At 36.7% G+C, this 13,575-nt stretch overlaps 2 protein-coding genes across 3 annotated transcripts in view; both read right to left on the reverse strand.

Annotated features, from left to right (window-relative positions):
• Window positions 1–6,761, reverse strand: ube2j2 (ubiquitin-conjugating enzyme E2, J2 (UBC6 homolog, yeast)). The gene is made up of 7 exons (XM_056258019.1): window positions 6,569–6,761; window positions 5,953–6,083; window positions 4,916–4,956; window positions 4,718–4,820; window positions 2,904–3,042; window positions 1,701–1,781; window positions 1–1,602 (listed from the first exon to the last, which is right to left on the reverse strand). Exons 2-7 carry the CDS (start codon window positions 6,081–6,083, stop codon window positions 1,318–1,320), a joined length of 780 nt encoding a protein of 259 aa, XP_056113994.1. The 5' UTR covers window positions 6,569–6,761; the 3' UTR covers window positions 1–1,317.
• Window positions 6,762–7,713: 952 nt separating this feature from the next.
• The window catches only part of acap3a (ArfGAP with coiled-coil, ankyrin repeat and PH domains 3a), a 78,251-nt gene continuing 72,389 nt past the window's right edge, over window positions 7,714–13,575 (reverse strand). For both annotated transcript variants that reach the window (XM_056258004.1, XM_056258003.1), the window contains exons 25-26: window positions 8,495–8,597; window positions 7,714–8,398 (exon numbers count right to left, since the gene is read on the reverse strand). In XM_056258004.1, the coding sequence (XP_056113979.1) occupies window positions 8,392–8,398; window positions 8,495–8,597 (110 nt within the window). In that variant the 3' untranslated portion in view covers window positions 7,714–8,391. The remainder of the gene's footprint in view (window positions 8,399–8,494; window positions 8,598–13,575) is intronic.

Below are 13,575 nucleotides of genomic sequence, written 5' to 3' on the forward strand. Positions count from 1 at the left end.
CGACCGCTTTCTTTAATAGAATATTATTTATTCAAAATGTAAACACAACATGACTATCTCTGATTACACGCCCCTCTAAAGGAAAGGATATCGATCAACAGTGTCCATGGAGGTGCTGAAAAACGTATTACTGCTACTATCGGGACATCAGAACACTTGAATTGGGGGAGACCAGAACATACTGGTACAATAATGAGTATTAACTCCCTCCCGAGTCAGAATGAGCAGCGACACGGCCGTTCTGACCCAGAAAGAGATGTTTTGCCGTGCAGGTTGGTAGGTCTCCGCAAACTAGACTTTGACTAGCAAGTCTTCATTGTGAATTACTTGTGCAACCCGAGGTACTTTTCCTAATAAAAACCACCAAAGATCTTACAGTATAACAGGAAATGTAAGAATTAAATGCATATTCACCTGCCTATGTTTATAACAAGAATTAAATGGATTTTTCAATTTATTAAGAATTATTGCATAAAATCACAACCCTTGGAAACAAAAGAAGTGCTGTGTATTGTGAAAGCCAAGTAGTGCTGACAATCCTACATATTGCACAAAAACAATTTATAGTGTTGCATGGCCTAAAAAAAAATGAGTTCATATACTTTTCTCTCAGCCGACAGTGACTCCCCTCTGAAAGAAAGTTAATGTACACTTGGAGCGCCGCATCACAGACAAACAGAAGACAAATAATTCATTTCACACCGCTTCTTCCCCGGCCTAACTTGTTGTTACGGTTGGCATAGCGTAAGCGAGCACAAATGCATTTAAAAACAAGTTTCCATCGGTAAAGCATGTTTACAGTCGAGCCATTTCCATTACATAAAATACTCTGGGATTTGCGTCACAGCAATAAGTGGTGCGACACGCATCAGAACGTTTTTTTCCTTTCGCTTTTGAGGAATGTTCTGACTTTTTTTCTCTTTTAATCTTCCACATAAAAACCCAGCATACTATATGCGCAGATTTTAAAATCTTACAGATCAATGAGAAACATGTAAAACAACAAATGCTGATTCAGGCCTTAAAAAAAAAGCCCACTCTGGTTAATTTCATGGTCACATGAAGTTGGCTTCCTTTGGGAACTGTGTAAGGTAGAAAATTTGCTCTTTTTTTTTTATTTCCTTACATATTAATAAAGCCATCCGTTCATGTGACCTTGACCTTTAAGTGGCCGTGTTACACGAGATCTGGTTGTCACCACTATGGAGGAAATCACCAAGCTCTCAATTTCATTAACAGGACACTGCTTCGTTTTATTTGGTCGTGAGAACAGCACCAGCCTTTCGTCTGTCCTGTCGATGGTTCTCATTGGGCGATTCATTCCTGCGCGATGCTCCGCAGAACATACTTGACCGTGTAGGCGAAAGCGGCGAAGCCTACAATGACGAACAAATTAGCGAGCGCTCCACCCAGGAGTCCATGGTTACGGTTGACCTGCTGGAGGTCGGGCGGGTGTGCCGCACCCGGGGGCAGGTGCCCGTTCAGGGGCAGGTGGCCGTTTTGAGCGTGATGGGCTTCGCCATCCGGCACCACGTCAGGGAGGGGCAGCGCCTGTGAGCGAGACCTGAGCTCTTCCTGCATACGCTGCTTCTGCTTGATTTCCTGTTTCATGGGGGACGAACGGGATCAAGTATTAATACAATTGTTGAAATACTGTGTTACTGCTCATGCATACATCTGTGAGGAAGTCTGGCACTTACTTCAACAACATCTGGAAACAGTTCACAGAAGACTTTGTCCTTGATGTTGAATGCAAGACTCTGGGAGGCCAACTGTCTTTTCTGCAGGGAACACGTTCAAACAAACACGCCATTAAAACTGATCTTGCTAACTTATGTTCATTTTTAAAATAAAATAACTCTCCATTTTGAATTATTTCACAAATTCTGAATGCAATGCCCACTTTTGTATATCCAAACAATTTCGGTCAACTCCAGCCCTACAAAAATGCCACTTAAAGTGGCCATCCAGGGAACGGGGAACGGCAAGTCTCTTTTACGATTTTAATATCTCTTTTTAATATCAAGCACATCTTGCAGTAGACCGCATTTAACAAAAGCCACGTTACAGGATTTGACTGATTTTCACATTAAGGGGCAGTTTACACGACACTGTTCTCTACTAAAAACTTTATATGGGTTTTGGCCGTTCATTTACACGCCTAGTGCGTTTTTTCAGGCCCCTGAAATGCCTTATAAAGTTTTCAGTTTTTGTGTTGTCATGCGCATTCATATTACATGTTTAGTCTAAGCGCATAGTGTTTCTTTACAAAGTGACATCGCCAACTACTGGCCTGGCAGCATAATACAGCATTTTTAGTCGTTTTTGCAGATCCAAAGGGGATCGTTTTGACAATATTGTCATCTGTACACAAAAAACACAAAGGAAAAACTTCAATTCACAGAGACAGAGACAGCAGAAGGTGCATCCTGTTTGTTTTCTTTATTTTACAAAGGAACACCTTTAGCTGCTATTGTGAGTGCACACAAATAAAATTTGTCCATTTCGAATGATGTATTAGGCTACTCTTGATGCAAGACATTCATCTAGGTTAACATTAGAGCGAGCGGCCAAGTAAAGTTGCTACTACTTACATGTTTCAAATGATAAGCTATATTTAAGGTAGATAGATGATAGGCGAACGTTTGGATTTCCTGCCACAAGGACCTGCCGTTAACGGTCTGTCCCTCACGGACTGCGTGATTTCACCACCAGTTTTGTTTTTTTCTGAGACTTACCGACTAATACAATTTTTGGTCAACTAAGCCTCTTTTAGTCAACTGTTAGGGGGCAGCCCTAAATTATTTCTTCACTTGGGTGAATTATTCCTTTAATAAAAACACCATGAGAAGGAACACAGCTTAAAGCATTTCACTGTGATTTTAAATCAGCGTAACACTCACTGTGAAGTCAGAGGTTTCGATACTGCCGAGAGTCGGGCCTTTTTCAACCATGAAGCTCAGGAGGCCGGTTAAGATGGTGGATACAGACCACGCAGGGTTCCACGTGTCAGGGTGAAAATCTGTGATGGAAAGACACAACCTGGAAGAGAAAGCGAAAGCTAGTCATTATGCAGGAATTGTATTGTTCTTCTGATCTTCCCATAAGAAAGACTTATGAAATCTATCGCTGCGTCCGAATTCCGAAATCATATACTTTCCTACTAGATGGTACGCGAAAAACAGAACGCCAATAGAGTTGTATGTCCGAATATATAGTATTCAAAAAACAGTAGGCGAAAAGTCCTCAGATGACCTCCTACTACCGTTTTGACTACATTTGATGGACACTTTACAATCCCATGAGGCCACAGGAGAGGATTTATGAATGGAAGTGAAGCGATGCAACTGATGCTGGTAGGTCACGTGTAGGGTTGGGTATCGTTTGGGTTTTATCCGATTCCAGTACCTACTCGGTATTTTTTAAACGGTTCCGGTGCTTAAACGGTTCTTAAATCGGTACTTAAGAAAATGAAACCGCACACACTTTATCAAAAAATAATACCCTTTAATTTACAGGGCCAAACTGGACACAATATTAACTTAAATCTTTAAATAATATAAATACAAGTAACATATGGTAATAATAAAACCAATATAAAATAAAAATTCATATTTACATAATACCAAATGAAACAATATTGTATCAAACAATGTAATAATACTGGAGATTAATAGAGATTACTAGCAGGCAGAGCTGCCAACTCTCACGCATTGACCGTGAGACTCACGCAAATGACCCTTTTCACACAGAAAAATCGCGGACAAAGAGGACACTGACAGACAAGACAGAGAAGGTTACTTTTGATATGGATTAAATCCACAGCTGTCAGATTCTGTCAATATTTTTACGAGATTCACACAATAAATAACGTTTTGGCTCTTTGAAATGTGACAGATCGCTGTAGCGCGTCAGTTCAAACGGCACGTGATACAGCAGCCTACAAACCCACTGCTTCTTAGCTACGCAGCGTTGAGTGAACCTATGAAAGAGAACATCTCTGGTTGGTGTAACATATCTCTCAATAGGGAACGGGACGCAGCCAAGCTCCTCGCGCTGCCGACCAGCTTCCTTTTTCGGCAGAGAAATCTGAGGAGCAGATGGCGCGCGCGCGACAGCATAGACGTAAGTGCGTCGATGCGGCGCCATCAGCCAATGAATTGGCTTGATTCTATATGGGATTCAGACTATCGGCACACCCAGAGGGCGTTCTGACACGTAATTTTACACGTGAAATGCAGCCAAACCTTGCGAGAAAGAGCGCGCATGCGAGACAGAAGAAACTGTGCTCCAAACTGTGTAGCACACGCACGGCGGAGAGAGAGAGAGAGAGACCTTGTGTGTGTGTGTGTGTGTGTGCGCGTGTGTGCCTAATGAAGTTAGGCACCGAAATCAGGCACCGAAATTTTCTTTCTTATTCGGTCTGGTTACTACCGTTTACGTCGGAACCGGTTCCCTATTGGCACCGAGTTTCGGTACCCAACCTAGTCACGTGACAGTAACAACATGCAGATGTAGAACATCCAAATTTCATTCATACTACCTATATGAACACTATTTAAAGCAAACTCATGAGTCTGCTCAATAAAGATTTTTTTTTTTATATTGTAAACATTTCATAGCAGCAATAAGGCACTCAGGATTGTGTAATGCCCTTAGTAAGGGCCTACATTTAGAAAAAGAAAGACTGAGTTTGAAAAGATAACATTTTCTTTACCTTGTATTACATTTAAATCTGCCGTTGGGTGTGATCATGTATATGCTAGGTGGTTTGAAGGGAAATTCCCTTGGGAAAATCAGTTTGCCATGATAGTAACCCCCTACGAAAAACAAAAGACAAGTCAAAATGAAGCAGATTTTGCACAAAGCAGTTTAAAAAGGGAAGCACTAATGTGAAATTAAAGAGGGAAATCACCTTCATATGGAGTTTTCTCAGGGCCACGTACTAGATAATGCCTGAAAGAGAAGAAAACATGTGATAGTATCTAGAGTGATATGATTACAACCATTAAAACATTAAGACCCGGTTTCACAGACATGGCTTAGATTAAGCCAGGATTAGGCCATTTAAGGAGTTTTTATAAACGTACCTTAGAAAAAAAAACATTACTGATGTGCATCTTGAGACAAAATAATGGATTAGGATATGTCAGTGCAAGTTGCTTTCAGTTAAACTTTTTACATGCAGCAAAAGCAAAGTGACAGATATTCGTCTGTCAAGCTTCAAAAAGGACAAATAAGCACCATAAAAATAGCCAGTATAGGTACCGTAGTGCACTCAAATTTCTGTCTGAATCCTCACAGAAAGCTATCATGTAGCTTCATAAGACTTGGAATGTATTGTTTTGATTCATATAGACCACTTTTCATGGTGTTTTTTTTGTGTCCTTTCAAGAACTCATAAGCACCCGTCTCCATTCACCTTCATTGTATGAACATTCTGCTCAATACAATAGAAATTATAAAACCGATTATAAGGGAGTGTCCCTATTACGCTATTTTAAAGGTTCCTAATTTTGCCTTGAGGTCTCATACGACAGGTTCACATGCATCCAAGGCCAAAAAACACTTTAATTTCCTCATAATATACATTGCAGCATCTCCTCTTTTCTCACAGTGTCTGACACGGTTCGATAAAGGATTCAGTTTCTCTAAAGTCTAAACCCTTCCCAATCCGTGATTGGTCTGGATAATTGGTCAGAGGTGTAGGTTTGTGAAGGAAGTAAGACTAATTACTGACAACTCGTTTCAGGCAGTTCAGAATCAGATCTTTCTTTGAGACAATAATTTTATTCATCATAAACTTTAAAGGTCTGCAACATTCACAAACAAGTGTAAAAGGGGGAACTTTAAGAATTAAGAGTCAAACTTGACAGTTCCAAACTCAAATCACTAGGCAATAAAAAACAGTAAGTCTGTCTATCTAAATGTTTTAAAGGAAACCAAATGTACCATTCCAAGATGTTGGAGGGCAGAGGTTCAGCACAGATATACGGAACTGGATCTTTCTTGATGCGGAGGTAGTCCTGTTTTAACCGCTGTGTTGCTGTTGTTGGGGCCCTCTTGTTTAAGTTGTTGCTCATCTGTGAAATCACATGGTACTCTCAGTTACACAATGAACACTTCCCATTCTTCATAAAAGACACTAATATGAAGCAACAGTATATTCTTAATAACCTATAAAGCCTGAAATACATCAACGCTATTCAGATCATGTTTGTTGACATTAACTGCAACCATGTTGTTACGATTGTCAATAAGGAAGCAGCTTGACACAAACGGAAAGAACGATCTTACATCGTCTTCGCAATACACTAAACTGTACAAAATTAAATACACAACGACAGACATTTAACGTTAAGCAAAAAATGACCAGAACTGTTGAGCTTTTTAGAACAACGTGGTAGCGTATGTTTATAGAGCGGTTAACACCTTCATGGTCAGCATATGTAGACAAAATAAGACAATAACAGTGACAGACAGGTATAAATAGATAAGTAAATAGTTCGCTAGGTTTTAAAACACAGCCTTAGACACTGCAAAGGGATTTTTAACGGTTTCGTCTCACCTCTTTCAACGCCCTCCACGGGATCGACCAGGGTCAAATTGTGGTGATATATTGATATCCCTTTAGTTCAGAGTGAATACGCACTTGATAAACTTTCAAAAATAACAAAAATGTAGCTCTTCGGCTAAGGTGAAATTGTCATCTATCCCCCATGCCAATATGGCTGCCGCAACACAAGGAAGTGATGATGTAAAATGACAAAATAAAAGTTCTGAAAAGCATTCGGTTGATTTTCAAAATAAATGTCTGACGTAAACTGACTCAAAACTGAGCGGGTTGCACACACATGAAAAAGAAATGCGTTTTAGCAGTATCGATGGGAATTGTAAGGATTTTAACGACGGGATTTTTTTAAAGGAATTAGTTATTAGTTATTTATCTAGTATTATTAGTTATTATCACATTATTTATACAAAATGTGTATCTTTAAATACACGTTGTTACATGAACATACATGAGCAGTCAGTGATATAGGTCTAAAGAACCGACTCGTAAGAGTCATTTGTCCCGCCATCTTGGAACGGTCAGCGTGTCGTCACTCAAATTAAGAATAATGATTCTTGATGTCACAACATTGCGCTGCTTCTCGTTGTTAAACCGCAGAGAATAAAATTCCCAATAATTGGGATGACCTTTCACATGTGAGAATATGTTGGTTTGTGTTTTTATATGTATTGACTCAACATTACAGGGGTTTTTTTTATACGGTCCTTTTGAATTCACTATTTTGAATTCACTATAAAGAATCGATTCACAAGAGTCATTCGTTTGCGAATCGCACTGAATGTTTTAGATTCACTAAAGAACTGGCTCATATTAAGAACAATTCAATCGTCCGGGCTGGATGAAATCTCGATTCTCAATGTCCACTTCTTGTGGACGCACGAATGTAAGGTAACTCTGAAAGGATGTCTTGTCCGTTAAATGTCCCGAATCATGTCCAATGTCCTCTTATTTTGTCTTCATCAGAGATACATGAAATTGTGTGTGTGTGGGGGGGGGGGGGAAGAATTGTAATTTTTTTTTTTTTTTTGGAAAAATATACTGCGGCCAAAACATGTATCACCTTTACGTTTCATACACTATGCATAAATAACCCAGATTAATATACATCAAAATCATAATTTTAAATCACAATAGAGATATTTTATTTTGATTTTTTAGAGATATTTATTTACCACTTTTTGCATTTTTACAAAATACCATCATTTTATATTATCAATTTGTATCTAAAAAGACAAAATACAATATCTGCATTTGAATTTGCAATGATTTATAGTGGCTGTACAGATAAAATATATAGACTACACCAGCATAGTCAATACAAAACAGTACATTCATCACTATAGCAACAGACAAAATCACTGCAGATTCTCCAAAAACAACTTCCTTATTTCAACTGCTTTCAAAAAAGAAAAAAGAAAAATCAGTGCTGGATATGTTTTATAATAGAGGGTAAAAGTGATGCTTGTAAGAGTACTGAGATGAAATGTAAAATGGGAAAGCATTCATGCATGATCTTTTGATTATATGTTTTAGACGTGTAATCATAAATTGTAGATGTTTGGATGTCTGTTACGGTCTATGGCTAAAAAAAGGAGAATGCAAATGAAGAAAACAAACACAAAACATTGGGGGTTAAGTCCAGCTGACCCCCATAAAGCTACAAAAAATATCATTAAAATCATTAAAAACATTCAACACGACCACAATTTTTGTTTCAAGTCCTTCACGCTCATCTCCATCACACTTCTTATATCAGCTAGTCAAAGTGTCTTCTGCTCCAGCTTGTTTGGTGTCCAAAGTTTAACAGGGTTGGTCGTTCATACTCTAGAAGAGATTAAGAAGAAATATATTTAATTATATGTGTGTGTGTTTATAACGCAATATTTGCATTTATCTAACAGATTCCTCAACGGATATCACCTGAAGGAGTGACGGAAGTGAACGCTCCTCCGCTTCAACTTCTCAGGATTGTGGGATGCCATATGGGAAAACTCCCGGAAAATATCCAGGTAGGTGGTGTCACCTAAAATGGGAGCAAACACAGTTCATTTTCACTATACAAAACACCTCAAATGCAGCTGTAATGTGATCGGAGTCACGGAACAAAAAAGAAAAAACAAAATTGTGACACTTGATCTCACAATTGCGAGTTTGGACTTTATAACTTGCAATTACGAGTTGATATCTCACACTTCGGTGAAAAAAGTCTGATTTGCAACTAGAGCTGAACAATAAATTGACAATCACAATTCTTTACATTTAATTGACTAGAGGTTCTGACAAAATATTAATTACTGCAGTCTTTTTGAAAATGTTTAATAAATTTGAATGGATATTTTTTTTAAACTGGTTTGAATGAATGATTCAATGACTCACTCACGAAGACTCCACTTGTTTCATGACTGGACAAATCAGCATTTTTGAACAAATCTCTTGAATGAATGATTCAATGACTCACTCACAAGCTGTCTCATTCCGAAGATCTGTTGGCCGCGCACGTCATAGAGGCTGCCTCATTTCATTAAAGTTACCATTACATTCCAAAGTCATTAGGGAATTACAACAATTTATGCTTCACAAGAAATAACATTCAATTATATAATGGTTACTTTTCTGAAATAAGACATAATGTGATGACGTACACGGCCGACAAATGAGACCTCCAGAGGACACAGCCTTCAAAAGGAGACACGGCTACAAATACTTCACTTGTTTTATTACTGGATGAATCAGCGTTTTTGAACGAATCTCTTGAATGAACGATTCAATGACAAATCAATTTTTTACAGTCACTTGTAAAGTCACGATGTAATCGATACAATCGTTATTTGAAGCGCCATGTTACTTTCAAAAGGGGATTTGCTCTATTTTGATCGCTAGACGTCAGTGTTGAGTTATAAAAAAGTCAGAATTGCGAATTATAAACTCAGAATTGTGAGAAATATAGTCAGATTTGCAAGATATAAACTCGAAATTCAGACTTTTTTTCTAAGAATTGTGAGATATAAACTAGAAATTGCTTGAAAATGTCAGAATTGTGAGATAAAAAGTCAATTACTTTTTTTTTCTTTTTATTCTGTGGTGGAAACAAGCTTATAGCAATAGTTATCTTAATTTAGAAGTTTAGTTTACTACTACTTTACTAATGCAAAAGCAGGCAAAGTAAAGCAAGGCGAATAAGTCTTTTACGATAGGTGTTTTCAACACATTTTAATGCACTTTAGAAATAAGGGACACAAACAGCACCCCCATCAAAATGAACCGTCTCCAGATCTTTGTGCCATATAGGGTCTTCTTTGTATCGTCTTATAACCATGACAACAACTGAAACTTTCTTATAACCATGACAACAACTGAAACTTTAGAGGGGACAAAAGGGTGGGTTTGAACACACTGCCAAACTGTGTGAATTTCACATGCTTGATTTAAAATGAGGAGACTGTCCCTGTCTTCCCAGGACGGGTACTCATGCGTACTGACTAGTGTTTGCAGGACAACCATTTAAAGAGATATTTCAGTTTAAAAAGAAGTTGAGTTATGTTGAATTTAATAAACTTATAATAGAGGTCTATGAGACAACCGTGTCATGGCATACCTGTTGTGCATTTTTTTGTTTTTATAAACTAAGGTACGAGTTATTTTACAAACCGAGGTACAAAATAAATCACTTTATGTGGTTCTTAACTTAAAAACAATATTCTATTAAAACAGTTAATGCAATCAAGTGAATTGGCATATATATATACAGTATATATATATATATATATATATATATATATATATATAATATATATATACATACAACATTTTTTTGTTTGTTTTGTCTGTCAACGATTCGTAATAATACGACATACACTAATGTTTAAGATTTTAGGATAAGTATGATTTTTTTTAAAGGTATTAATATTTTTAATTCAAGGATGCATTAAATTGATTAAACAGTAACAGACTTTTACATTGTTACAAATTTTTTTTTTCCAATAAATGCTTTGCTTTGAACAACAAAAAAAGTATCGTTTCCACAAAATTATTAAGCAGCACAACCATTTTCAACATTGATAATCAAAAGTAATAAATGTTTTCTGAGCAGCAAATCAGCATATTAGAATGATTTCTGAAGGGTCATGTGACTCTGAAGATTGGAGTAATGATACTGAAAATTCAGCTTTGCATCACAGGAATAAATTACATATTAAAATTAGAATAGATAACAGTTATTTTAAATTGTTATAATATTATAGTACAACATTATAATATTACAATATTACAGATTTCTATCAATTTTTGATCAAATAAAAGCAGCCTAGGTGAGCATAAGACGATAATTTCAAAAACATAAAAAAAATCTTGCTGGCCATCAAATGTTTGGAACGATATTAAATATACACTATATATAAAACATATATTTAACCCTGATGTTCTAAGAGCTCTCTTTTATTCAGTCAGAGGAACATTTTTAAAGGCAAAATAAATGTTAATTAAAAAAAATGATATGATTATTTTTACATGTAAATTATCAGGGTCTCTAAGGCCCTCAAAAAAAAAAATCATACAAGATCCAAGAAGAAAAAAGTAATTTCCTCCAAACCTTACAGCAGCAAACTTGGGTTGATGAGTGAGTTGCGTTAATGTTATAATAGTGCACACTAACTCAGCAGACAGAAGAAAGAGGCAGGAGAAGAAAAGCCAAGCACAAGCAGTTAGTACTTCATTCACGGTTCATTTATTGTCATGATTCTTTTCGGTTTAGAAGGAAATGACAGATAAAAGGGCAGAAATGAAGAGCAAAAAGAAAAAAAAAAGAAGTTGCAGAGGTTATAATTTACACAAGAATCTTCAGTTATACAATATTCAGACTTTTTTTTTTTTTTTACAAAAATCGCAGCATGACACCGACATGAAAAACAAAACAAAAAACCCCGCAGAAATATGAAAGCAAGCAGTAGAAGAGGTTATGTGCTACAGCCACCATCGAGAAATACATCTTTTTATATGGTATTTTTTGTATTGGTGCATTATTTTATTTATTTTTAATAAAATGATGCTTTTGGTTGTTCAGTTTTTCGCTGCTTCGGGAGTCATACTGATTCGATAGTCACAAAACGATAATAAGAAAGTGCTACGATTTCATTGGCCAGCGAGACAAAGACGACACACCGACCGGTGACCTTTCACTCAGTACATTTCGGGGAACAATACAGTAATCTAGCCTGTTCACAAACTACAAATAACACATTTACAAATGAATTTTCTCTCAACAAGTGCCATGTTTTTGATTGCTTTGGGGAAAAGGGGTCCTTATAACATATCTGTGGTCTTTGGTTAAGATCTTGAGTTAAAGTGATGGTATCATGAGTTTACATAATCAAAACACACCATGAGAACACGTCTCATGAATATATTTAGGACTGCCAGGAATAAATATATATGACATCACATGTTAACTCGCTTACAATGCCATCCAATATTAGATATGCTCATGCTTTATAGTATCCACTCCATTATAAAGCAGAAGTTTGGAAATTGAGACCGTATTATGAGATTTCATCCGCCAACAGATTCATGAAGGAAACCAAACAGACCAGAGCAACAGCAATCAGTGCACTGAAGATTAACAAACACGAATAAAACTACTGCATTTTACAATAACACATACACTACTGCTCAAAAGTTTGGGGTTGAATTATTACTTTTATTCAGCAAGGATGCGACAGTTAAGGCATTTATTATGTTACAAAAGATTTCTATTTTAAATAAATGCTGGTCTTTTAAACATTATATTCATCAAAGAATCCTGAAGTTTCCCTAAAAATATGAAGCGGGACAACTGTTTTCAACATTGATACGTTTCTTGAGCAGAAATATAGCATATTAGAATGATTTCTGAAGGATCATGTGACACAGAAGACTGGAGGAATGATGCTGAAAATTCAGCTTTGTCATCACAGGAATAAATTACATTTTAAAATAGATTCAAATAGAAAACAGTTGTGTTAAATTGTAATAATATTTCACAATTTTACTGTTTTTGATTGTTTACTGTTTTGTATTTTAATAAATATAGCCTTGATGAGCATAAAATACTTATTTTCAAAAATATACTAACCCCAAACTTTTGAATGGTAGCGTATTGTTAATCGGTACTCTTTTATTTTACAACCCAGTAAATAAATTGGCAATTTTGTTTTTGGTGTCTGAACTTGGAGTTTGGTTGTGAACTGTGAAATTCACAAGTATATGAAGTTACAAAAATACAATCTGTTACCACAATACAAAAAAAAAATCATTGTATCATTGCACTATTGCTCTGGGTGGTCCTCATAAAAGCATAAAAATCCCATTTGAGGCATTTTCTACACCATCATCCATAAAAGCAAACAAAAACGATAGTGGAGTTAATAAAAAGTGCATAACAGTGGCATTAAGGTCGACAAAATCACGTTTTCAGTTAGTAGATTAGACACTTTATACATTTATGACATATAATAATCACAGTTTTCGATCCGACTCACTCTCCTTCATGCGTTTGCAAGCACAAAACAGTTTTTAAGAGGCCGATCCGTTTAAACCACGTGTACAAAAAGCCTCTAAAACACTGTTAGAATAGATAGGCCGCTGCCTAACATACTGTATAATACTGTTTGAAGTGTAAGTGATGAGTGAAAGTGCAATAGTCTGTGGCTGCATCCGAAATCGCATACTTCCCTACTATATAGTTGGCGAAAAACAGTGTGTGACAAAAGAATTATGTCCGAATTCACAGTACTCATATAAAAGAGGGGGCGAAACGTACCCGGATGACCTACTACTTCCGGGGAGATTCTGAAGTGTGCATATGATGGATACTTTACTATCCCATGAGGCCACGGGAGAGGATTTGTGAATGGCAGTGAAGCGACGCAACTGACGCTGGTAAAGTCACATGATAATGACAGCATGGCGAATGCAGTTAGTCATACTCATACTATATAGAATGTAGTTTTTTAGCATCATGAAGTAAT

This window comes from Rhinichthys klamathensis, unplaced genomic scaffold, assembly GCF_029890125.1.
Source record: "Rhinichthys klamathensis goyatoka isolate OS25496 unplaced genomic scaffold, OSU_Roscu_1.1 h1tg000147l_1, whole genome shotgun sequence".
NCBI lineage: Eukaryota > Metazoa > Chordata > Actinopteri > Cypriniformes > Leuciscidae > Rhinichthys > Rhinichthys klamathensis.